The 25,273-nt window shown below is 39.9% G+C and overlaps 5 protein-coding genes across 9 annotated transcripts; 2 read left to right on the top strand and 3 right to left on the bottom strand.

The window, feature by feature from the left end:
• Positions 1–411: 411 nt before the first annotated feature.
• On the bottom strand, positions 412–7,378 carry zgc:175214 (uncharacterized protein LOC557610 homolog). Of its 2 annotated transcripts, XM_042432748.1 has the most exons (6): positions 7,291–7,378; positions 5,429–5,582; positions 3,448–3,490; positions 2,917–2,958; positions 2,105–2,187; positions 412–809 (listed from the first exon to the last, which is right to left on the bottom strand). In XM_042432748.1, exons 1-6 carry the CDS (start codon positions 7,313–7,315, stop codon positions 689–691), a joined length of 468 nt encoding a protein of 155 aa, XP_042288682.1. In that variant the 5' UTR covers positions 7,316–7,378; the 3' UTR covers positions 412–688. The 2 variants fall into 2 exon arrangements, with proteins under 2 accessions (XP_042288682.1, XP_042288674.1); XM_042432740.1 differs by lacking the exon at positions 7,291–7,378 and having other exon boundaries at positions 5,429–5,658.
• Positions 6,480–17,142, top strand: LOC121911302 (inositol 1,4,5-trisphosphate receptor-interacting protein). Of its 4 annotated transcripts, XM_042432645.1 has the most exons (4): positions 8,100–8,184; positions 8,931–9,158; positions 14,760–14,888; positions 15,276–17,142. In XM_042432645.1, the coding sequence occupies exon 4, from the start codon at positions 15,290–15,292 to the stop codon at positions 17,132–17,134; it is 1,845 nt and encodes a 614-aa protein (XP_042288579.1). In that variant the 5' UTR covers positions 8,100–8,184; positions 8,931–9,158; positions 14,760–14,888; positions 15,276–15,289; the 3' UTR covers positions 17,135–17,142. The 4 variants fall into 4 exon arrangements, with proteins under 4 accessions (XP_042288596.1, XP_042288579.1, XP_042288587.1 ...); XM_042432662.1 differs by lacking the exons at positions 8,100–8,184; positions 8,931–9,158 and adding an exon at positions 6,480–6,543; XM_042432653.1 differs by lacking the exon at positions 8,931–9,158 and having other exon boundaries at positions 8,145–8,184.
• LOC121911333 (calcium homeostasis modulator protein 1) lies at positions 9,826–14,744 on the bottom strand. The gene is made up of 3 exons (XM_042432703.1): positions 13,880–14,744; positions 12,487–13,065; positions 9,826–11,075 (listed from the first exon to the last, which is right to left on the bottom strand). The coding sequence occupies exons 2-3, from the start codon at positions 13,030–13,032 to the stop codon at positions 10,569–10,571; spliced, it is 1,053 nt and encodes a 350-aa protein (XP_042288637.1). The 5' UTR covers positions 13,033–13,065; positions 13,880–14,744; the 3' UTR covers positions 9,826–10,568.
• Positions 17,143–17,244: 102 nt separating the features above from the next.
• On the bottom strand, positions 17,245–20,288 carry zp3c (zona pellucida glycoprotein 3c). Its single transcript, XM_042432692.1, has 8 exons — positions 19,687–20,288; positions 19,477–19,583; positions 19,100–19,203; positions 18,467–18,650; positions 18,261–18,387; positions 18,091–18,179; positions 17,781–17,854; positions 17,245–17,470 (listed from the first exon to the last, which is right to left on the bottom strand). Exons 1-8 carry the CDS (start codon positions 20,218–20,220, stop codon positions 17,298–17,300), a joined length of 1,392 nt encoding a protein of 463 aa, XP_042288626.1. The 5' UTR covers positions 20,221–20,288; the 3' UTR covers positions 17,245–17,297.
• A 386-nt stretch (positions 20,289–20,674) lies between these two features.
• Positions 20,675–25,252, top strand: LOC121911343 (ras-related protein Rab-40C-like). Its single transcript, XM_042432715.1, has 6 exons — positions 20,675–21,386; positions 21,479–21,539; positions 21,632–21,692; positions 21,784–21,861; positions 22,043–22,265; positions 23,142–25,252. The coding sequence occupies exons 1-6, from the start codon at positions 21,233–21,235 to the stop codon at positions 23,444–23,446; spliced, it is 882 nt and encodes a 293-aa protein (XP_042288649.1). The 5' UTR covers positions 20,675–21,232; the 3' UTR covers positions 23,447–25,252.
• Positions 25,253–25,273: the final 21 nt, after the last annotated feature.

Below are 25,273 nucleotides of genomic sequence, written 5' to 3'. Positions count from 1 at the left end.
GTTTGCTATCAGTCTCTTTTTAAAAGGAAAGGTCCTGGGACACAATCTGTAACAATATTGTCTACTTAAGTCGTTATGGTTGTAATCCCGCTGGTCTTAGTTTCAGCCAGAGGTTGTGGCGACCTCTGATCGCTAGAGCATTTCACCTACATTGGCAGTATTGAAGATGCATGTGTGGCACAGGGTTATAGGGTGACTGACATGGTTTGTGCTGGCTGTATTGGTAACACCCCTGAGATATTAGAGGTATCCATACTGATCCTGTATTCTGATGTCCTGCTGAATGCCTGTAGTGTTATTTGTCTCTGGCAGTGCTGCATTAGTCGTCCAGTGACAGTGGCAATGATATCCTGCTCTCTAAGGTGGCTCCTTTTTCCTGTCATGTTTTTGGTGAACAGTGCAATATGGAAGTAGAACTAGGATGATTTTTTAAATTTTTTTATGAAAAGATCCTATTCATCCACCCCTCTCCCTGTCTGTCTGATCTGACCAAATCATTTTGGTGCTGTCATTATCCAATTCCCACCAAGGCATATTGCTCAAAGGTCAGCAGCAAGGCGGCCACTTGGGGATCATTATCAACATTTCCTGTGAGATGTCTTTAAGATGACCGCTGTCCATCATCCCTAGTGTATTTAATGTGTATGTTTTCTTTAAGGAGAGTCCGGTTTCCTCTTTCTCAGCTTCCTCACACTTCCTCAGGGTCCATTGGACCCTCCGCACCCTGGGGGGCGTCTGTGTGGAGCCGGAGGATGGGTTTGTTACACATTGGGCACACGCTGCGGATCTCCAGCCACTTAAGCAGGCACCTGTCAAGACAAAGACAGCAACTGTCAGCCTAAAACAATATTGATTCATGACAACAGAGTCTGGTTTACCGGGAGCATTTTAGATCTTTATCTTATCTGATCTTTTTCCTGTAATGCTGTTAATATTTTAACTCTATGCTTGGTTAGTTAACCCAGCAAAGGCTATAAATTATAAATAATAAAACAGAATCAGCACACTAACACCCTGATGCATGTGTTAGTACTTAATGCAGCACTAATAAAAAGGAAGTTATCCCTAATTTTATGGCAGTTTAGTCAAGAATAGTTTGACATTTTTGGGAAACACATTAATTAGGGCTGGGTATCGGTACTTGATACCTTTTTAAGGTATCAGCTGAAATAACCCAGTACCAAGAAGCATCGAAACTTCTCCAGTCAAACGAAGTCTGAATTCTTTCTTTTTTGTCCCCAGATCTAGAAAACAATGACTATTTGCTCGCAGCCAACCACAGCAGGCGTTCTTCGATTTAATACGACGTGTGATTGGTCCACTATACCACAACAACAACAACACAGTTTGTAGTGATAATACTTCATTGTACAGTTATTTGGTGAACGTTTCAATAATGTGAACACTTTCAAAATGTATTCGTGTAAAAATCATTTGGATGGGGAGGAATGGTGGCATTTTACGCAACTAAATGTTTCCATTCATATGATGGGTATCTAATGAAGTAGGAAAAAAGGTATTGAATGAAGTAAATTGATCAGTTGGTATCGGTATAACTTTAAGGGTACTGGTATTATTTTTTAAGATACCTAGCCCTAGCGGTTCGCTTTCTTGCTGAGAGTTAGATGAGTATTGAAACCACTCAGGTCTGAAAGCTAAATATGAAGCTACTGCAGTGCCAGCAGCTGCTCAGTTTAGTTTAGCATAAAGACCGGAAACATAAGGAAACAGCTTGCCTGGCTGTCTCCAAAGGTAAGAAAATCCATCCATCAGTACTTCTAAAACTGGCTAAATAACACCTTATTTGTCGTTTGTTTAATACTTACAAAAACCGAGGTTTTGTGATTTTACAGTGGTTATGTGCTGGATTATTTATTGATTGGAGCAGTGACTTCATGAAGTCTTGTCCTCATGTTAGGTTGCCAGGCAACAAGCATAGACTTTCCCCCGTTGTGCTAAGCTAAGCTAAGTAGCTCCTGGCATTAGCTTCATATTGAACAAACACAGGAGTATTATCAGTCTTCTCATCTGACTTTCGGCAAGAAAGCGAGTAAGCCCAACTGTTCTCTTAAATCTTTATCATTTCCAGTTTAATAACACTCACTTCTTGTGAAATGCATGTGAGCATGGGCACACTCCCAATTCATCTCTGGTCCTGAATTCTTCCAGACACACCGCACAGGTTTGCTGCAAGAACAAAAATAACATTGAGGTTAGTTTGTGTGTAATTAAATTTTTTTCTCCTCCGTCTCTATTCAACAACAGGCCTGTATCTCGCCACAGCCAAGAACATTGCATTTAGTACATTCGAGTGGTAAATTAATTTAATTTACCTAGATTTCATAACATAACACAAGTATAAGCTCAGTGTTTTAAAGCAGTGCTTTTATCTTAATTATGTTTTCAAATAACAAGAACATTGTAATCTCCTTGGCGCAAAAACATAGATTGGATATTGAAATGGCCCTTAACCACCACCACTGCCTTGGAAAATGGAAATAACTTAGAAAAGCAATCTTTATAGGAATCACAAGAGACCGAGAAGAGATCTTTTTATAATGCATTTTGAATGAGTGCAGTTATTCTTGGAGTCCTAAATTCTGCTGCAAGTGGAGAGCCAAGCAGGCACTCGGACTATTTTTCTTTTACTGGCTGCATTTGAGATACAAGATATTTTCAGGCTACCTCCAGTGTGTGTGCAGCATGCTAATCACATCTGAGAAGAGAAATTGAGTTAACTAATCGACCGCTCCTCATCCAAACCCTCCCAGCTCATGAATATCTATTATGATATATCTATCATGAGATGGCATGTAAATGGTGTTGATAACATGAAATTTGTGCAGCTGCAGTTTCTAACGTATATATGTTTGGCACAAGTGACATGTAAAAGGTTTTGCAGAAAGTGTGACTTACTCCTAGGAGGCTCAGTTTCTTGCTGGCTCCCTTCAGCACCACCTACAGTAGGAAAAGAGAGGGAGAGAAGCATTGTGTCATGTGAATAATGTGTCAGCACTATTATTATTGTGTAAAACAAACACTTAAGATGGGTTCAATGTCCCGATGATACTGACTTAAAAATATCCATAAGAGTGATGTGCACTCATTTGTTTGTTGTGTAGTTAATAAAAAATGATCAAATCCTGAATTCAGATGATAGGCAGTTGCAGCTGGAGTTCAACCTTCCCCGAGGCTGAATACATAGTCCCCAGCTGTCACTACACCTACCACACCACAGTGTGTCACACCCTGCTACCTGCACAATATATCAGGCCTGTTAACACTGCAGCTGGATTAACACATGGATGTAGTCAAGGTCATTTATAAAGGGTAGTGTTAGGTTTCACAGTTAATGATAACAGTGTGAAATGCTGTAGTAGTATTTATAACTTCCCTCAGAAGCTGGTGTTACATGTTCAACCACAGTGAGACACTGCAGTGACATACCTCATTGTAGCTGAACTGCTCCCTCGTTCCTTGTTGTTTCAACCTGAAAGAGACAGAGACATAACAACATCTGTACGGTAGAAATATCACAACTGAAACTTAGGTCATGCATCTTATTCATGCATTATCAGTCACATATATTTCCAGAATTGCCACAAAGCAGTATTGTTCATTAATTTGCATTAATGCCCCACCACAGCATAAACAGTATGCCTCAATCTGTGATGATAGAGAAATTTATATAATTTTACAGTATATATCATCATATCACCAAACCCAACTGTCACCAGTGTAGATTTATAGAAAAAACATGTTTTAAATGTATTATTACAATTATAATTAATTATATTTTTTTAATGATAATGATATCATTGTGTATCATCATCTTCATCGTTTATTTATTTCAAACCTCAGAGGCAATAGTGGCGAGGTACAGACATATAATAAATGCAGACACAACTAAATTTAAATACCAATAAAAGAAGAATACGTGGCTGTATCAATTAAAAACAAGGTAAAATTAACGATGCTAAAAAGTAGAAGTATAGGAATTGACAATGAGACAAATAAATAAATAAAACAATAATAATAAGAACATTTTTTTTTTTTTTAAATGAAAGCAGTGACAGTTACAATCAGTACAATTAGCAATTAAACCTTGGAATTGACTCAATGGTATTAATGAGGTCAACCTGAAGTTTTTTTTGAAGCATATCTCAAGTTTGTGGGGCACAGTAACAGAAAGCAGCTCTTCTTAACTCTGTTTCTGAATTTTTGGTATTTGCAGAGTGAGTCATGTCTGTGAGAAGGTACAAAATAAATAAATATAAAATAGCTTTATAAATAAATAAAAACAAATGCTGATCCCTCCTGACTAATAGAGCAGGCAGACCAGTTTTTTGATATAGTACACAAGGGTGTGTCCCACATCTCTAGTGATGAATCTGAATGTGGAGTGATATACTGCATATAAAGATCTGAGAGTGGAACTGGCCGCCCGCCCATAAATAACATCCTCGTAGTTCAATAAAGAGAGGAAAACTGCTACAACAATTCTTTTTCTCATAAATAAAGGAAACAAGATTTATTTCTAAAAAGAAAGCCCGATTTCAATCTCAGCTTTGATAACAACATGTCAATATGGACTTTTAAGTTTTTCATTGACCCAAATGCCTAGATATTTATAGTACTGCGCTCTCTCTATCATGGTGTTATTAAAAGAACAAATTTCAAAACTACCATAGTCAATATTTCTTGCATTGGAAAACTGAATCAATTTTGTCTTTGGACAGTTTAGAACCAGTTTCAAATTATGAAGTTGTTTTTGAAGGAGGTTAAATGATAGCTGTGGATTTTGAGTGGCAGACTGTGCCATCTGTATATAGATGGAAGTTACAAGTGTACAATGAAGAGGTAATACTGTTTATATAGATAGTGAATAAAACTGGTCCAAGGACAGAATGGGGAGAAAAGAGGACTGAATATTACCTATCTTGACACACAGCTAGCATTGTCAAAACCATTGTAAAAGCAGCCCATGTAGCTTATTTGTAATTTGGTATTGAAACCTGCATTAACACATTTTTGGCTATTTGAGGGCAGCACACCAAGCTCTTAACAACACTGACCCACCTTATAAAGTTGATATGGTGAACATGTTTGCAAACACTTCCCTATTTACACATCTAGTGAATACAGAGCAACATTAGCATTTTTTTGGAGTTGTTTTTCTGGCCACTTGAATGTATGTAAGTCTGCTATTTACTCTACCTTATCTCTGTTTTGTTCTCCACCAACTCCTCAGGTAAATATCTGGCTCTCTTGCTGCTAAGTGCACCACTATGTTTACCAGCTAGTCGCTAACTTTGCCTCTCTGCAGTTTAGTACAGTACAGTTTTTAGAACCTTTTCACTGAAAACAACTCTTGATTTATTTCACAGATAAGCCAGCGTATCTTCCGCCGTAAACCCCCTCCACCTACCTGAAAAGGTAGCAGCAGAAGATGAGGCTGAGCATGAAGACGAAGAGGCCGATGCCCAGCACAATGACATACACATTGAGTGGGAGGTGATAGATGTCAGACGTCATGCTGCAGTACTGTTCAGAGCGCTGAGAACCCAAACCACACAGGCATCCTGCCAGGAAGAGTTTGCACAAACAAAATACACATTTAAAAACATTATACCTACAATAGTAATTGTCACTGTACATAGGGTTAAGTGTCCAACAGGTTAGCTCAGGTAAGTTCAAGAAATCTTGTGTTTAGATGTTTTAAGAGAGTAATCATTCTGTTTTTGCACTATCTTGATAAGTAACCTCAAATCCTCTTTTATAGGTTCCTCTATTTTAAGTGTGTTTACAGCCTTAGTGTTTTTAAACTCCATTTCCCTCCTCAAATAGAGCTACTGAAAAAAAAGAAAATCCAGTCTTACAACTTCATTGTTTACCTTCCCATTATAATGACCTATCTTGAAAGGTTGTGTCAATATCTGTACAGAATACAGTTGTCAACTTTGACAGTGACTAAATTGGTTGCATAAACATTAGACGCTGCAATTTGAACAGGCAATTCCACTGTTACGAGTTTAGAGAGCAGTTAAGCTCTTGAGATCTGTGAGATCACTTGTATTTGTTAAGAAAAAAAGTGAGCCATGATTATTATTTGCTACTGTAAAAAACATATTTGAAATGGACAGAGAAAAGAAAGAGGAATCATAGAAGAAGTAGGAAATTGTTGATCATTAACTAGAATATGAACCTATACAACAACACCACAAGGCCTTGAGTCTCTGGATACTTTTAGATATTAAACTTGACTATATGTTTGCTTGACAATGGCTCTAGAGTATGTGGCACTTTGACTCATCTCCACAGTATTTTTAAAAGAGTTTTACTGACAGTATAAAATATTTAGTGAGGAGTTTATTCTAATGGCTGATGTTTTGAGGCAGGTGTTGTCCGGGGAGCTGCAACTGGCACTGTGGTGGCAACTGAGGCGCTCGTCAGGCTGCGTGTTAATTGGCTGTGAACAAAACAAACATGGAGGACAGACACCACTTCCGCCACACCACCATCTGTTCCACAGACTCTATAGAGGTGACTGGTAGAGTGTGTGTGCATGTGTGCGACAGCACCGGGGGATGGAAGGGTAGGAGTGTCTTAGTGTCTGTCTGCCTGTATTTCTAAGACAGAAACGCGTGTGTGTTGCAGGTGGCAGGGGGTGGGGGGTGGGGTATATTAAACAGAAAAAAACTCTGGGGACTAAAGGACCATTTGGTAAAACAATAGCAGAGGAAGCCCCACTTCCACAGGCCACATGTGTTCCTATTAATTTGCAGCAAGGATGCTCTTTGCCAGCCTCTAAATGTCCATGTGTCTCTCTTTAGAGTGAATGAATGGGTACAGCTTGCACACTGTGGGGGGTATGGGTTGGATAATTTGACATGGCTGGGGGTTGGGGGATTTACAAGGGGGGGCGGGGGGGGGTATATTGTAGGGAAGTCCAAGGGTAACATAATGAGAGATACAATGATGAACCAAGTGTTGATGCAAACAAACAAACAATAATATGGAATAAGGTGAAAGAATAACATAAATTCAGTTAGTTGTAGCACTCAAAATACAAACATGACCTTGAATGTGGCTTATTTTAAGTGCTCTGTCACCCTCCTTAAAACACAAACCCCAAATCTCTGTGATTTGCTGTTCCACAAACACATCCATTATACGGATCCCATTAGCTAGCAGCCTGCAACTAAGTAACTGGGTTATGAGATACAAGTGAGTACATGTGCTACCACCTCTTGTGTATTTAGCACAAAGCAAAGAAGTCCACTCACTTACCGTTACACCATTGGAATGGTTGCATGAAATTTGACTCCCAGAGCAGCAGCAGTAAATTTAGGCCCTGTCAGGAGAAGGCTGAGCCTGGATAAGAGCCAAACTCGTGGGCCGGAGCTCCTGGACACTGAATCTGTTTAGAGCCTGGAATCAGTCACCCTGCGCTGAGTTAGCTCCTCCAAAAACAACCATCAAGTTCCTCAGATTTGCTCAGATTCCATAAATCCTTGAGAGGTGCGGTTTTGTTGGCTCAGCAGTCTGTGCTGCCCAGCATTCCCAAATCTGGATTAACTGCTCCGTGTTAAGATTGGGAGATTTGGGACTGGGGTTTGGACTGGGACTGAAGACCTCATGTGTTCCTGGATCCCAGTGAGAATGATGTCATCATACGAGAGATAGAAGAAGAGACAAAGAAATCTATGTTGAGTAGATTTGATTGATTGTCAGTTGCCTTATAGCATGTGCTGTTCAGGAGTTGTTATTGTCAAAAGCTTAATCTCACTCAGTCACGTCATAAACACAGACTGCTTTGTAACAGGAAATACTTACATTTCCAGCGGAAAAGGCCCTCTTTGACTTCACTTTCGGCAGTATTGTCCCCACACCAGTTTCAATGACATCCGCTGTTCAAAATGACAGTCCTCGTCCAATGAAGGTAATTATCTGGCATTAGTCTGTGCTTTGTCTTCCCCCCAAAGCTGCTTTTTTAACAGAGGATTTTCACAAGTCTCATCCCCCTCTGCTCTCCTCTGTTGTCTCCTTCAATCCTCTGATCTTACAGGGGGTGTTCCTCCTCAGTATACAAGCCAGAGATGTGCTTCCCTCAAAGCCCAAACAAAGTGAGGACAGCTCCATGCAATCAACAACAGTCCTCGAGCTGGGTTCGGTATTTTGCTGGTGTGTGTGTGTGTTTGTCAGTCAGTGTGTGTGTTTGCGTAGGGGGGGGATCCTACTCTCCCTCTAACCATCTGTTCCTTCAATTGAGAAAAAAAAAAAATCAGAGACAAAGACGGTGTGTGTGCAAGAGTGTGTCTGCGTGTGTCGTATTCAGTCTCTCCCACCTCCAGCTGGCTTTGTCATGGCAGGCTTCCCTTCTTCCTATTTCAATCCATAATGGTGCTCAGAGAGAGCCTGCAATTCGCCTTTCCCTTCCTCTCCTTGCTCTGCTCTGCCTTGGGTTTGTAAACAGATCTCTGCTCATGTGACCAGCCGTTTTGCCTCGCAACTCTCCTCTCCCTCAGCCCTCCCTCGTTACCTCTGTCCTCCAATCTGTAGGCAGAAGGAAGGCAGAATGAGCCAGACACTGACGAATAGGGCGCCTGCAAGCATGCTGATGTGTGTGTGTCTGTGTGCGCACGCCCCTGTGCGTGTATATATGTGAGAGGGAGACAAGAGAGGCACTTGCAGCAAAGTCAAGGGAGGCCCTAGTCAGTAACATGCGCATGGCTGATGTCCTGACAACCAAAACAAAGCCATTTCTCTGAAGTGGAGGTCAACAAAGGCAGAGATGATGCAACCTCATTCACCCTTTCCCTTCCTTAACACGTACACACATTGTATTTTTAGAGCTAGAGCAAGCGCTGAGTACTTTTTAGATGTGCTTTGTTTGAGCTATATATAAACACCATGTCACTCTTTTGCAGCGGAACAACAAAGCAGTAAGAGCAGAGATGAGAGGAGGAGGTGTTTCTGCAGATAGAGGGAACACAGAAGGAAGTAAGATATGAAGGGAAATCATATCAAGAAAGAGAGAGGGACACACAGAGAGAAAAATCACAGCCTGGACAAAGACGTTGCATGCACGTCCACCCCCACACCAGCGGCCCCGGCTGCCAATTCGCTGAGGGAGAGAACAGCTGCTGGGCTACTGGGTGAGCTGTGAGAGAGTCAAGGGGAGTGCTGCTCCACCAATCCCCAGGGGGAGGGGAGGGATGGAGGGAGAGAAGCTTCAATGGGATCCATGCCATTTTCATTCACCCCCTCCTCCTCCTCTAGTAATGTCATTACTTCTGAATACTGAGGAACAGCTGGCTTGACTGCACAGATGCATGAGCATAAATATAGCCCTTAATACACTGCATGCATTGTCGTGTTTTTACACGTTTCAGAATCAAAGATAATGCGTGTTGTTATTGTTGGCATGTGAGGGATAGTGGTTTTGGTAACAGCACGCCCTCTTGTGATATTTGATGAAAAGACCATTGTATCAACAGCTTCCTGGAGAAGTATAGCATATGAACGTTTTCATCTGAACGAAGGTTTTTCAAACAAGAAGAAGAAGAATTCCCCAGTGTCTCATTGTGAAAGGCTTTTATTGGGGAGTGACTGACTAAACTGGGAATAGAGCAACATAATAAGGGAGCGAGAGAGATGCAAATGTTGACATTGTTTTCTCAGAGGCATGTAAATAGTTTAGGCTGTCACAACCTTTTGTTTTTGCATAAATCAAAGGTTTGCCTGATTGGAAATACACTAGCAGTGTAGGATTATCAGCTCATGCCAAGGTTTAAATGTGTTTAGTGTTAAAGTTAAAGTGTTAATGGCCAAGTTGAAATCTTTAAAGGACTGGTAACTTTGGATACTTGTTAACATGGCCCAGCGTAGAACCTAAAGATATTCAACAATGACTCCTAAAGTGTTTGTCTGAAAGTGTATCTCTAATAGCGTTTTTTCCCCATCTGTCATATGACCCATGTTATCAGCTTATGTTTCGTGCCCTGGGAGTATTTATGGCAGCTCTGCACTTGAGAGCAACACAAACATTTAGCATTATCAATGAGAACTCTCCAGTGTGTTGTAATAATGCTTTACTATCCGCCTGATACAACAGCTCTATTTCTGCAGCCTACAATATACAGAGACGTCAGATTATTGCCAAGATCAGTCCCTCAGAGAGCAGCAGCAGAATGTGAACAGTAATTAATGCCTTATAGATAAAACATAGCTGTGACAACAGTAAAAACAACATGTTTTGGACTACATCCAATACCAGACATCTTCTGAGTAAACTGAACTGTATGTGAACCAGAAATATGTTGACACTTTGTGGGTTTTATGCTCAAGTATTGTACCATAAGTCAAATTACATATTGCACCAAATATTCTATGCATTAAGTACAAATCTGATTCAACTGAACCATATTGTATTTCTAACATTTAAACAGATTCTAAAGATAAAGTTGTCCCCTGGTTGTAGAAATAAAATAATTCCTGTACCAATACAGTTATGTGAAAGCTAAAGACAACCCAGCTGTAGCATTACTTTTTCCTGTTTGAACTCTTCAGACCTTACTATAATACACCGCCCATTCCTTTTTCTCTATGTCATGGGTGTGCCCCTTTACAAACCCATTTACTGCTCCATTGGCTTCTCCATTCAGTCTGCCATTGTTTTCACCATTTATCTGGTCCTTTCTCAGAGCCAGAGCTGGTTTACAGGTGTGCCAATTCCACAAAACTTTATTCATATCATCCTGGGCCCTGATACCCAGAAGCCTGTCTTCATCGCTTCTCTTCTTGTCTTCGTCTTCATCGAAGCTGTCGTCCTTGCTGGAGTGATGGTGGTAGAAGTTCTCTCCGCTGATGTTCTCAAAGTACTGGTGGATGCAAACCTTGGCAAAGCTCTTGGCGTGCTCTTTACAGGTCTCATCAAACATCTTGCGCTCAATGTCAATGTAATGAGACCAGTATTTGGTCTTGAGGAAGGCGGCCTGGGTAAAGCATGGTCGAATAGCCCGGATCAGGAAGGCCGTGACGGTCATCATGAGCAGAAACATCCATCCGCATGCCTGTGATATATAAACATGTATTAACATATTGATATAGCAAGCTAAGCTAGAGCATCTAGCTCTTATGTTACTATTATAAATAGTCAAAAGGTGATGGAAAAAATCCATCAAGCAGCTCCCCAACTGTTTCATAGTTCATTAACAGAATCATTATCCCCTGTATATCAATAGACATTTTGGAGACATGTTACTTTAAAGCTTGTATAATTGCCCTTTGGCTGATCAAAGATCTTAATCATAGTGTGGGTGTTTTTGGGTGGATGGAAATCAGTCCCAGTTCCTTGAATAATAAATTTAGAGGCTTATCTATTCCTTTAATAAGCAATCAAGAAAGCCTCATTGAACTCAAAGGGAGCGAGAGTCGGGTGGGGAGACTTAAGTTAACTACAGTTTTTGAGAAATAAATCACATCTTGTGATGAAGTTGAAAAACTGCCTGCTGAAAGTGTTCCCAACTTTTGGCAAAAAACAAAGACCGTCTATTTAAATTGATTGACTGATCTAACAATCAGAGATTAAAATATTTATCTCCCCAAATGCTGGAAACACAAGAATTAATAGGTTACAACAATACTTCTTTTGTGCTGCTGCATAAGGTTTCACAGGTTTTATTTGATTAATAATGCATTGCTCTCATTGAATGATTACACATTCAATTGCTAAAAAGTATGTGGAAACAGTCTCAGTGGCTATTATTAACTGGCATTTGAGTTAAATGGAGTAATAAAATGTAAAAAAAAAAAAAAAAAAAAAGTTAAATGTTAAAAAGTAGTCAGGAGGAGGCTCAGAAATGACAATCAGACATGTATTATAGAGATATTAGAGATTGAGGTCATGGGTCCCTGCAGATGACTCCCTGACTTTTTAAAAATGTATTTTAATTTGATTTGATTTCCCAATGATTTCTATTATTTTTATTTTATTTGCCAACATGAATGTCTAGATACTCTTTCAAAGCCATTCCAAATATAGTAAATACTGGAATCACTCAACTACCATTGGTACATTTTAATTGTAGCTTTTAAATTCCTGCAGGTTGTTAAATCTACCAAATACAAAGGATATAACCTTAGTTTCCTCAATGGTAGCTATATAAAGTGCTCTGGCTATAGTTTAACCATGTTATTGCTGTTTGTTACTTAGCCTAAAGTTCCACACAGCCTTGTTAGCTAAACTATCAGCAGTAACCATTTCAATTTAGATTTATTTTGTTGACATTTTGACCACATTTCTTCCTGTGTTATTCTGTTTTTCATTTGGTTTTTGAACTTTTGTTCTAAAAAATTGTGTTGTTGTCTCCTTCCATTATTTCTGTTTACTCTACAGCTCTGCCTCTCCAAAAAGTTTCCACCTAATGACCTTTCAGAATAAAACTGTTCATAGCAATATGAAGTAAACAATCAACAGGCTACCTGTGATATACACTTGATGTATCGTGATGCTGCCACTCTTATTTCCTGATGCTCAAACAGGTCTTTGCATGGAATCTTTGCCAGAAGTTTTATCTTCTCCGTCTCTGACATCCCCTTTACCAGACTGTAATTCCCAAACTTTTCAATATCCAAGTTGACACTGAAAGCACACAAAAAGCTCTTCCCATCCATGAGAGTGACAGACACCCACACCGCAGGTGCTATCAAGGATCTCTGCGTGATTGAACAAAACATGTAGCGAAGGACTGAGGGATCCTTCCTCCGTCTCCCTGTGGGTCTCTTCCACTCCTCGGCAAGCACTGACACATTATTGTTCAATACAAAACCTAACATAAAGAACCATAGAGGGGGAATAATAAGCAATCCGATCCCATAGGTGTAGTTGTATTCTGGCATACAGGGGCAGCTGAACTCAAAGGCAGAGTACATCTGTGCGCTAGCTAGTGCCATGATACCACAGATCCCATTCATAAAAGATTCCTGGTTGGACTGGAGAAACTGGAACATCATACGAAACTTATCCATCTTGGGGGATGTGTTGGGTCAAAGTAATTAAATCTGTGAAAAGAAGTAAAGCAGGAAGTCAAGTTCCAGTACTTTTTAAATAAGTGGAAAAAAAATTAAACCTTTTTCCTATTGTGTTAATTGAAGGTTTAGAAGGAATGTGGTGCCACTTTCTGACAGGTCATCCTTTTAAAAGAATTTACAAGTTGTAACTAATGGCTTTATTAATAATTTCATAAATTAACTACTGTTTTAAAGATCAGTAATAGACCAGTAATAAAATTAACTTTTGGACTGCCAGGTTATGAAACATCTCTGGCTGCTGATTCATTAATAAAGTCAAGACAATAATAGTCATTAATAAAAGGTAATAAATGCCAAGTCTATAGTTATGAATGTTATTCAGTCATTAATAAAGTAATAAGCCTGCAGCAAAGTTTATCTCTAATTTCACTTAATAAACACTTAATAAAGGGTGCTTACAAAGTCTGCAGTGGTAAATGTTACTGAGTTGCTAATAAATACATTTTGGTCCATATGCTCTGCACCTCTTTTCCTGAAGATTGGAGGCTCAACAGCCAGAGAGATTTTTCACAACACATCAATCCAAACGTTGCTCTTAATGGTTTATAACTGTTCTATAAAGAAATAGTACATTATTTATTAACCAATAACTAAGCCATTAGTTAAAACATATAAATGCTCTATAAAGGGTCTCTTATTAGAAAGTGGTACCAGAATCTCATATGTTCTCAGTGAACCATGACTCCAACCATGACTTATTCTAAACCCTGTCTTATGTATAATAATACAAAGTCAGGCATCTATAGATATTGATCAGAAAGTAACAAGCCACACATAGACTTACCTGTTTTCTTAAGAGTGGATGAACAAAAGCAGAGGAAAAAATTCACACAGTAACAATGTCCATCATAAGTAAGCTGCTGTTCTTTATATGCCTATTAAACATTGTATCTCAGACTGACTGAAAAGTGTATCTCGAACTCTCTATGGTGATGTTCAAAGCCTACCACATCATCTGTCATCATGCCCCTCCCTTCACAGGCACCTGTGTTTAGTGTGATGTAACAAAAACGATTCTCATTCAACCCACTCTTTCGCAAAAGTCAACCTGTTATAAGCTTCAGAAAAAACACTTACGTAGTTTCCAGTCAGTCATTTCACAATTCACACATGAATGTTTTTTCCCACTTAGATGAATGCAGTATGTAGAAGTGTTAACTTATGGTACAGTACCTGAGCCTCAGGGATTCAGTGTTGTTCAGCTTTAGCCGTACCAATTGAGACATGCAAAAAAGGTCTTGAACCATTCAAATATCTCTGGCTTTGGCTGGAAAATTTGGTTGTTGTCTAAGAGGTGAAAGGTTAATATGTTTCCACTTGCTTGAACCAAACAGATCAAGAGACTATAGCTGCAATGCAAGATGTGATAGTTATTAAATCACCAAGGGATTTGTTAATTTATTTCACATTAGACCTTTGAACTCCCGCTGAATGAAGCAGAGCTCGACAAACCAGTTAGAAGCCCACAGGTGAATAAAAGGTAGAGGCTTACACACAAACCATTATCCACACGTAGTTTTTGTTTGTGTTATACTACGTGGCCTAATACTTTCATATCATAGTATACTATCCTGTCATCAAAACTGTTTGAGGTTAAGGTAGTGACTCAGACTTCAGACTCTTCTGCATGTGCTGTTAAACTTACAGGAAGTCTGTGCTGTCAGTTTTTTCAGTGTGTTGCACAGGAAAATGTCACAGCATAACACATGGGCAGGGTGTGCAGGAAATAAGTCACGAAAGACAACCTACATCTGAAAAATAGGAAGAGACTGTCGAGCTTGTGCCTGTGCAAGGTTAGTCTCCTGCTTCCTCCTTTGACCTATTTACACATTACCACAACGTTGCAAGATTAAGATAATCAATCATTATTTCTTGTGGTGCGTATTCTTTTTCTTCTCATATTATGTTATGTGCTGTAGTAAATAGTGTTTTATATCAAATGTAATCACAGAAATTAGTAAAGAGGATGCTTCTAGGCCATCAAGGAAGTACCTTCTTTCTCTCTGACTTTGCATCACCGTCAACTTTGGCAAGATGAACATTTCTCATAAAGTATTTTTATCTATCATTACCACAACTTTCATTCAATGCTTTGTTTTTACATGTTTAGACAAACTCATGCATTTTTCAAAAGTGCTGAAATATTTGTAACTATTTTTTATGCTGTTTGATCCATTCAGAGACAGTGCTGACAATGCAAGATACTCTGCTCCGAGTGTTTGTGGTCACTCTGAGTCTCATGCGTCTCTGGGATGACCCCGGGATTGAGGAGGGGGACAATATCATCTTGCAAAAGCAGGAAGAGTGGCTGCTGAGGGAAAGGGAGAAACTGGACCAGGAAATAGCACCTGTCAATCAGGAAATGACACACACTGATGATAAAGGGCCTCTGGATGATGTAATAAATGTCAACAAAGAACAAAATGAGGCTTCAGTCTCAAAAGAGTTTGACCAACGTGTTACTGAAAAAGATAAAATGCCAGATGTGACTGACACCAACCAAGATTCAGAGGAAGATGATGAACATTTTATGGATAACAACAATTCAAGTCTGCCAGAAAAGTCCAAAACTGACACTGATCAAAAAGATATTCTCCAAGTAGAGGGCAGTTTACAACTGGACATGAACAATGACGTGTTCAGCTCCAAGCAACAAGAAGCACCTCTGTCCCACCACACCAAGACGTCAGACAATGAAACTTCAGAGAATGCGCTTTCTGACTGGGAGAAGGATTACCTCTGGTACATATGGAACACACTTTCCATTATTTCCTTGATCCGCTTCTTCAGGAAATGCCTGAGGAGAAATCCTCAAATGAAACAAGAAGATGCCAGGAACTTCCCAGTGCCGCTACCAGACAGCAACACTCTACAGCGTTTCTATTCTAAATGTATTCAAGTCTCACTCGATGAGAAGTGCAGAGAGGGTGAATTTTTAGAGGGGTTTGTAGCAGACCTGCTGGAATCGATGAGGAGCATCTGTGATAGAAATGGCGGTATGCTGATGGAGGACTTTCAGATGGTGGATGTGTGTGATATCATTGTCACCTTCACCCCACCAGAGCCGTACAGCTTTCAGTGTCTGCTCAGTAACAACCAGGCTACTGACCTGCTGCCAGATAGGCAAGTCTGTGGCCAAATAAAGCTGGTGGAAAATAAAAAAATCCCAAATGGCTGCCCCTGTCAGTCTTCAGATGCAGACGATGATATGGTTTGCCTGCTGCACTGCGAGAATGAGAGGGTAAAGACAAAAATCATGGATGTTTGTGATGGTCCTCTTTGCATGAAGAACTCCCCATTCCTGTCAAAATCCCAGGTTACCAGATGGTTTCAGAGCACTATAAGACAAGCATGGACACTGATTTCACACAAGTATGAGTTTGAGCTCAACATTCGCTACATCGATGCTCCTGGCGCTCTGGTAGTTCGATTCAGATCTGGCAAGAGGATTTGCTTCAGTTTAAACCCTGTAGTTAAATTCAACTCTGATGCTCATTTTTATATTACCCCTTACCTCCCTTCCAGCTTGGATACATTCTGGACACTCTCTCTGACCATCTATGAAGATCGCTTCTTAGAACACATCTCTAAACGGCTTCCTGAAAACTCATGTCACATTCAAACTCTTGACATTGCACGTTTCCTTCACAAGAGACAAACAGCACTGTCAGGAAGTAGCTCTCTGAAGGATTTTCATTTCAAAACTGCACTAATGCACCTGCTTTTGACCAAGGACCCATCACACTGGAAACCAGATAATGTGGCTTGCACGCTACAAGACTTACTGGCCTTCATACAGAGAAGCCTTGAGAAAAGGCTGCTGCACCACGTTCTTATTGGGAACCCTTTAAATCAAAGGGTAATTCAACTCCCTACTGAGTTGACTCATGTAAAGCCAGTGAATCTCTTCCATCCCCTTGTGGTACACAACTGCATCTACAAAAATGCTGTAATGCATTTCCAGGAGACTCTTAGAAATGCAGACATGCTGATACATGATTATGTTAAGTGTATTGACAGGGCTAATTGTGCAATTTGATTTTTTTTTAAAGTTCAGTTTAAATGTTTTTCTCTTGAGTTATTCTTTATACCAGACAAAATTAATGAGTTTTGTCTGTTCATGGAGTAATGCAATATTGAACACAAAACTAAAATATTGATCAATTTTATTCAACATTGTGGTCACTTCCACATGACGAATTTCAGTAGTCATGGTCCCAGTAGTTTAGGAAGTCTTTGTGCTCTGCCATATCAGGGTCCTCCAAGCTGAATGTGTCTGTGTCAAGGGATTTCATCCGCGGGTAAAACTCCACAGGTCCATCCTTCCTGCTCAAGTCGACCGTCCAAGAGGGACCGGAAACCATATTTCTAGAAGCTGTTGGAATAGGATGCATTAAAACATTCAAGTAGCTGTTGTGAACTGTTCAAAGTTTCATTCCAGTGTGTTATTAAAGCTCATTGATGTGACAAAAGCTTGAGAAAGTAATCTTACAGCTTGTAAAACATAATGGTTTTGATTAAGTGTTTTTTTTCCCCTCTCATTGCCTATACATGACAGCAAGATACTTTGTGGCTGATGCTTGTGTTAAGCTCTGTGTTGAATCATTGCAGAGGTGCTATATTCTATACAGACAGGTTTGTAAAGAATCCTTTTCCATAATGTGCAAACAAATATGGAGACTTACCCCTAGGCTGTGATGATGAGCAGGATGATTCACAACAGGCGCACACAGAGTCATCACCGTATAGCTCCTTCCACCTGAAACCATTAACAGGGTTATATCAGGTCCCGAAAATGTAGAAGATTGACAAGCTTGGTGTTAAAACCGTTAAAAAAAAAAAAAAAAATCCACTACAAAACAAGCAGCAATACAACAGGGGTTTAATAAAAGTTTTAACTTCGGCTTAACAAGCAAAGCATCCTGCAAGACATTCAAAGCAAGTCAACCCCACCTGTGGGTGTTTCAACTCTTGCCAGAGTCAAAGTTAACTCACTTTTTGGTAGCTGGATCATAACTGCAAGCCTTCGAACTTGGAGTTGGAGTAAGTTTCCCCAAAGAGATGTCACAGTGCATGTAGAGTTGCTGAAAGAAGGATTTCAGAGTCAAAGATTACATATTTCTATTTGACAGTTTACATCTTTGTACCAGTTACTCTCGACATACCTGTGTTGAAGAGGAACTGGAAGCCGTGTCCTTGAAAATGAAGGCACCCACGCTGAACCTCTGGGTCATCTTTGAGGAACCAGTGAGGAACTTTGACTGCGCATTCAGCTTACCATCAATCATACAACTGCAATAAGAGAATATGCATGTTTACGTCTAACCATGAGTAATGTCCATCTTATTCTGAAGCATAATTTAAGTTTTACCCTTGATTATCAATGATTGCATATTTAGGACTGGAGTTGGGGTCTTGGGAGGCTGTCATGAAGCACTTGTTGATGTACATCCTTTGATCTCCAGAGCTTGCAGTGTTGTCAGGTCGCTTGGCCTCAAAGTACATCAGCTGTCCCAAGGTGTAGGTTTTAGCCCCAGTGATTTCATTCCCTGATGCTGAGGCAAAGTGAGGGAAGTCAGTCACTGGACAATTTTAGATACAAAATTAGGAGAGCTGTCATATATGTTGTGATTGGGTAACAAAAATCTTAAGCCTGCAAAGTGTTTGTGGGGAAATATTTGATCTGATCTTTTAGCGGTCCAAATATGCTGTGATGAATGCCTGAGAATATTTTTAGGACATGCTTCAGCATTGTGTACTTTAGTATATTTAGTGCACCTTCAGATCTGTAACATAGCTATTCCTGCAAGAAAATGCAAATAAAAAGTGTGAACTAAAGAGTTTGTCCAGCTGTGAGTTAATGTTGAATGCAACTCTTCAATTACACATGTGTTTAGTCTGTCTTTGTCAATTTCCTTTGTCACTGCCCAGGAGCTTTGAATGTTAAGGGGAATGCTTATGCATGTGAACAGGAATCAATTCACATTATAAAAAGGCAACATACCATCTTGAGAAGTGAGCATGAAACTACTTTTTGGTTGGAGTGCTTTGTAAACTGTGCCGCCTTTAAGTATGGGATAGAAGCCAACTTTATAGGAGTGAAACAACCTGCAGCAGTCAAGAGAAAACACAAGTTAATACAAAATTGGACAACTGAAAGTAGTCTTAACAGTGTGCTGTGTAGCCAAACTGTTTCTGGCATCCTCAATCCACAAAATTTAGAAATCATCAAATGCTACTAAGATGATAAAATCAGTTATGACCAAAACCTAAAATTCTTGCACAATATGGCACAGCATTGACTAACAGAACAGTGAGTTTATTTCACTAGCCACAGCTACTCTCAGCTCAGATTGAGTTAACTACTATACAAAATCTTACCTGGGATATTTACACTGCAGGGGAATGTTAAAGGGCATTTCTCTTAAAATGGGACCAGTTGGATTGTAGCGGAGAACATTGCTGATGGACAGATAATCTGCATTACTCTGGAACAGACAAACATTTGTGTTAGTGGTATTTGACAAAATGAAGCAGAAAACTTATATGGTGAAAATAGAGACAAAGAGTAAGAAAATGGCCTTTACCAACCTCTCTCTTGTATCCACAGTCATTTCTCAGAAGGTACAGAAGGTAGTAATGAGCTTTCGTACCTTGGTTCACAGGACAGGTGCCTAGTTTCAAATATTTGTATGCATCCGTGGTCTTAAAGACCTCCCTCCTGATTCTTACATACATTCTGTCGACATGGCACAAGATTTCAACCAACTTTCGTCGGGTTGTTTGTCCACCTTCAGTTTCAGGAGCAGCAGTCACAAGCAACATAGACTGGACTGAGTTAGGGAGGGGCCTGGAACCCTTTTCTGGCTTGAAAAGTGCTTTCTGGTCCTTTGAGGTTGAGACAATCCGGTACTGAGGAACCTTCTTGGCTTCAGGTAACGCATCTTTGAATTGGGCTCTGGGTGCAGGGGCTTGGGTTCTTTCTTCATCTATCACTGTCTCCATTCTCGCCCACTCTAATTCAGGATCTTGCACAAAGGGGCCATACCCAGCCCCACTGCTAAATGCATAGCGATAGGCAGAACAACACAGTAGGAATAAAAGCCCAGCATGTACCAGCCCCATTTTCTCTCTGGTGGCTACCGCCCACTGAAGCTGACCCCTCACCTAAACAGGTTGTGCATGAGAGAAGAGTTTTCACCTGGCTTTTATCTTCTGCAATCAGGAAGAATTTCCACAGCTGCTGCAAATGTCAATCAAGAACAACCAGTGCGATCTGAACAATGATAATCACCTTATATACCTTTCTCTTTATCTGTCAAACACCAGTGTGGGATAGAACAAAGGGGACAGAATCAATACATTACATCACTTTTATTAAACATGAAAAATACTCACTGTCAGTTCCAATGTTTTCTAAATGCATATTTAGAGGATCTGGATTTATGGTCATGGTTATATTTGCCATTTAAAATCAACAAGCCAACAATACTTTGTATTTTCTGGTTCATATTTTCATACATACACAGACGTTCATGGAATTCTTTTATTTTTTTAAAATCATATCGGAAATTACGTAACTCGTGATGTCAATACCAGGAAGTTCCAACACTGTCCACTTTAGTCGTTGTGCTCCGTAGCTGAAAAATCCGCATTGGCATTTTTCTCTTATAAACAAAGTGGAAAAAACTCCAACTGGTTTGGTAGGGTATCGACTTATGTATGAGTGAACAACCTCATTTCTACTTTATATCTTTTATTTGTGCTAGAATGCGTAATAATCGTTAGTTTTAGCTGGCTAGCTAGCAAGCTAACAGCTAGGGTTGTTTTGGTTATTTATGTGAACGTTAACGTTACATCGACAGCGTCTGGGCTCAGCTGCCCGGTGCTAAAACACTTGAACGTTTGTTTCAGTGGAGTCAGGAAATTATTTGATGTATTAGAAGAAGCTAAGAAGGAAAAGATGGTGTTCATGTAAATCGGACGTAGTGCACCAGTTAGCTGACTAGCTTACGTTAACGTCAAACGGCGGTCGCCCAGCTTTCGATTACCACCGCTGGGGACCGTCTGGCTCGTCCCTCGCCCCGAACAGAGGACGTCTGGTGAGCTCAAAAAAGCTCTTCGTGAACCGGATCCAATGCGTGGGATAATGGGGGCCCAGAGTAGTCCTGTCAAGAGTTACGATTATCTATTGAAATTTCTTTTGGTGGGAGACAGCGATGTTGGAAAGGGAGAAATCTTGGACAGTTTACAAGACGGATCAGTGGAGTCTCCCTATGCCTACAGCAGCGGTGAGTAGCAGTCTATGTCTTTGTTTAAGCTGGTTTGAAGTTACGTTCACAATAACTAACAATGACTCAATCTGGACCGTGTGAAATTTTAGGGATCGATTACAAGACGACCACAATCCTGCTGGATGGGAGACGAGTGAAATTAGAGTTATGGTAAGCATTTTTACACAGTTCGATATCAACAGAGGCCATAATAATCAAAGCTACAATATGTTGGTCTAATAATATATGTGTGTTTTCTACAGGGACACATCAGGGCAGGGGAGATTCTGCACCATCTTCAGGTCTTACTCCCGAGGGGCACAGGTGAGGACTATAGAGCAACTTTGGTGCCCCCCCTCCCTCCCAATTGTTTAAATCTCTAAATATGTCAACTTGTTTGGCTTTCATCCCAAAGGGCATCCTGCTTGTATATGACATCACTAACGGCTGGTCGTTTGATGGTATTGACCGCTGGATCCGGGAAATTGATGAGGTAAACACAATTTCTGGTTGACTTAGAAATATAGGAAACGCATGTAGACGGGGTAATATCGTGTGTTTGTATCTTTCCGGCCCTGAGAAAGACCATTTTCTGTCTGTCTGTGTTTAAGAGATACATTATAATTCAAAAACATTATCTAAATGTTGTCACAATATCATTTTATTTCCATCAGCATGCCCCAGGTGTTCCCAGGATCCTGGTGGGCAACCGGCTTCACTTGGCTTTCAAGCGGCAGGTTCCAACAGAGCAGGCGAGGGCTTATGCAGAAAAAAACAGCATGACTTTCTTTGAGGTCAGCCCCCTTTGCAACTTCAATGTCATCGAATCCTTCACAGAGCTCTCACGCATCGTGCTGATGAGGCATGGGATGGAGAAATTCTGGAGGCCCAACAGAGGTGAGTTTGTTAATCATTTTGTCCGATCAAATCTGTCAGATTAGCAATGTATGTTTGTTTCTATCGTAGATAAAGGGTCAGAACATATTTTTGCACCCCCAATGCAGTCGGTATGAATGGAATTTCATTTGTACTTAATCAGATTTACATTGGGAAAACTCAAAATTATTGTAAATTCCTAGAAGCAGTGTAAAAGTTATTCTAGATAATCCACTGTTCTCCCTGTCAACAGTTCTCATTGGTATTATTTCTTTGATATAAAGTAGTTTCAGTGAAATCCATTTACTGCAAAGTCTGTGGATTATCCAGAGTAACCTGGACATCTCTAGACAAGCACACTGACGTTGTTGAGTGTAATGAAATGTGTATATCAGTTATTTTATTACAGTCTCAAGGTATTTCACAAAGCAAATTTTTATGAAGAAGCCCTTGAGAACCCATTTCTCACTCACACTGTCATTTCCAAAAATAGGAATAAAATTTCATCTTGAAGAGGAAATTTAGTTAAATTAGCCTCTGTAAAGTAACTTCTGACAAAATGGCATGAAAATGTATCAACATATGAGTGCAGCAAAAATAGTATTTGTCACACAGTGGAACTACCATATCATTGCCAAAATCTAGTTATTATCTCCTTTGGCAAATGGCCCTCTGTCCATCAGTCTAATGAAAGTTATTTAAAGTCTATACATTATTCTTCTAGATATCTTAACTTTGTTGTTGGGAGACCTTTAGAAGGGGCTTAAAAAAGTAATTGCTTTTTCTGAAAAAGAAAAAGAAAGTGCAAAGAATGAACAAATAGTAGTGTAGAGACATCTGAGTTTATTTTACATGACATACAATCTTAACAACCTTATCCCTCTTCTTGCTCTCCAGTCTTCAGCCTCCAAGATCTGTGCTGCCGTTCGATTGTCTCCTGCACACCGGTGCACCTCATTGACAAACTGCCTCTCCCTGTCGCCATCAAGTCCCACCTCAAGTCTTTCTCCATGGCCAACGGCATGAATGCAGTCATGATGCACGGACGCTCTTACTCAGTGGCCAACAGCGCAGCCTCAGGCGGCAGCAGCAGCGGTGGAAGCAAAGCCAACAGTCTCAAACGCTCAAAATCCTTTAGGCCTCCACAGAGTCCTCCAAAGAACTCGTCGTCGTCCTCCAAGGGGAACTGTAAGATCTCATAGTGAAGGGGCGGACTAATGGTTGCCTCCATGGGACCGGTGTTAATCGTGTTGTTGCTCCAAGAGGTCGTAAGACCGGAGAAGAGCATGTAGAGCTACCAGCAGAAGCGGATATAGCTGTGAACTCACATTGACCTTTGGGAACTGACTCGGATGGTTGGATTGGATCTGTTCTCTTAGTGCTTGCTGGTGCTTCACCTTGTGGATGTCTGTTTACCTGCACTCTTTATGAAAGAGGCTCACTGTGATCAAGTAGAACAAGATTTCCCTGGGACCAACAGATGTGAATCAAGGATTGTCACTCACCTGGTAACACTACAAATGAGTGGAGGAACATTAGGTAGCTTTTATTTGGAAAAAGGATTGTTTATTGGTATTTAAGTTGGATTTGAAGTTGTAAATATCCTGTATGCGTTCGCTGTTTCGGTGATTGTTCTTTGGAGGGGAGCTCCTTATGCTTGTTTTGTCTTGATTGTTGCGGGAAACCCGCCTTGATTTCCAACATATTTGTGTGTCTTGTACCCTTCGTCCAGAGTTCAAAATCTCTTTTGCAACCTCAACCTTATTTAAAAATGAGATTAGTTAAGTTTTAAACAAAACTGATTTAAATTGAATGTCATGAGAAAAGCAGGGCCTGTTTCCCCAGATTCCTAGATTACAGCAAAGTTGAGTAAGTTATCCATTGAAAAACATTCTTTGTCTGGCACGACTTGCTGTGATACTTCTAGACTTCAGCCCAAATTAATTTACCCTCCATCTCCATCAGTCATCAGTTTAGATATCTGTCAACTCTCTCAGACCATTTTACGCCTCTAAATCTCATCCATAGTTGGGTTTAACTGATTTTAATCCATCAACAGTAATTTTATTCTATTAATTCTTGGGGCAATTCAGAGGTTGCTTGGTGCTGATGAGGAAACCTTGTAAAAACTCAGATTTCAAGATTATGTAATCAGTCGCGGCGTTTTGCCTTAAGAAAGTTTTGCAATTGGTTCACAACAGGAATTTGTAACCTCACAGGACGTTGATGAAAGGAATATTTTTAATTTTGCATTTTTTTGGATATTTTCTGTATATGCTATGTATTTATGAATGTAAAACAATATTCATCTTCTACTTTTCTGTGGATTTATGGTGATATGTGGGACTGTAAAAATCAGAGGTGGAATGTAATTGGGTACTGTAATATTATTTAGTGTTGTTGCTGATTTTCTGAGAATTTGAGTAGTTTTGCGGCTTCAATTAATTCTTATATTCCAACATTCTTAAAAATTTGTGCATAGCAAGAGGGATTACAGTTGTCATTTACAGTCAAACTTTCAGTCTGGACATTTGGTTACTGATGATGAAATTATTTACAAGAAACATGTGATGTCAGATTAATTTGAAGACCTCAGAAAGGGTGCAAAGTCTTTTAATCAGAACTAACCAATGAAAACTTCCTAGTGTCTCTTTTTAAAATAATTGAATAATCTGCACAAATACTGTAATTCCCAATCATCTTTCCACCTCTGATTAACATGTGCTGTATTTCCACTTCAACATTCCCAGTGCCATGACTATATGTATAAGATAAAGTCACTGAGGGGATAAAAATTGGTGCATGTTTCCCACTGACACCTGTTTTATGTGCATTGAGACCAGTACAACAGGCTCCAACAGAACTGGAGTGAACATTTAAAGCACTATATGTAAACAGTTGTTGTTGTCAGAGCTGCGCCTCAAGGTTTGGATGCGGGATTCATTATGATTTTGTCTCCATGGGCATTGAAAACAAAGCCACCCATCAAAATAAAGGGTAAAACTACAGTTATCGCTTTGTGTTTTCAT

This window comes from Thunnus maccoyii, chromosome 2 (genome assembly GCF_910596095.1).
Source record: "Thunnus maccoyii chromosome 2, fThuMac1.1, whole genome shotgun sequence".
Taxonomy (NCBI): Eukaryota; Metazoa; Chordata; class Actinopteri; order Scombriformes; family Scombridae; genus Thunnus; species Thunnus maccoyii.
The sequence above is the reverse complement of the archived record's forward strand: the minus strand, read 5'-3'. Positions and strand labels throughout refer to the sequence as shown.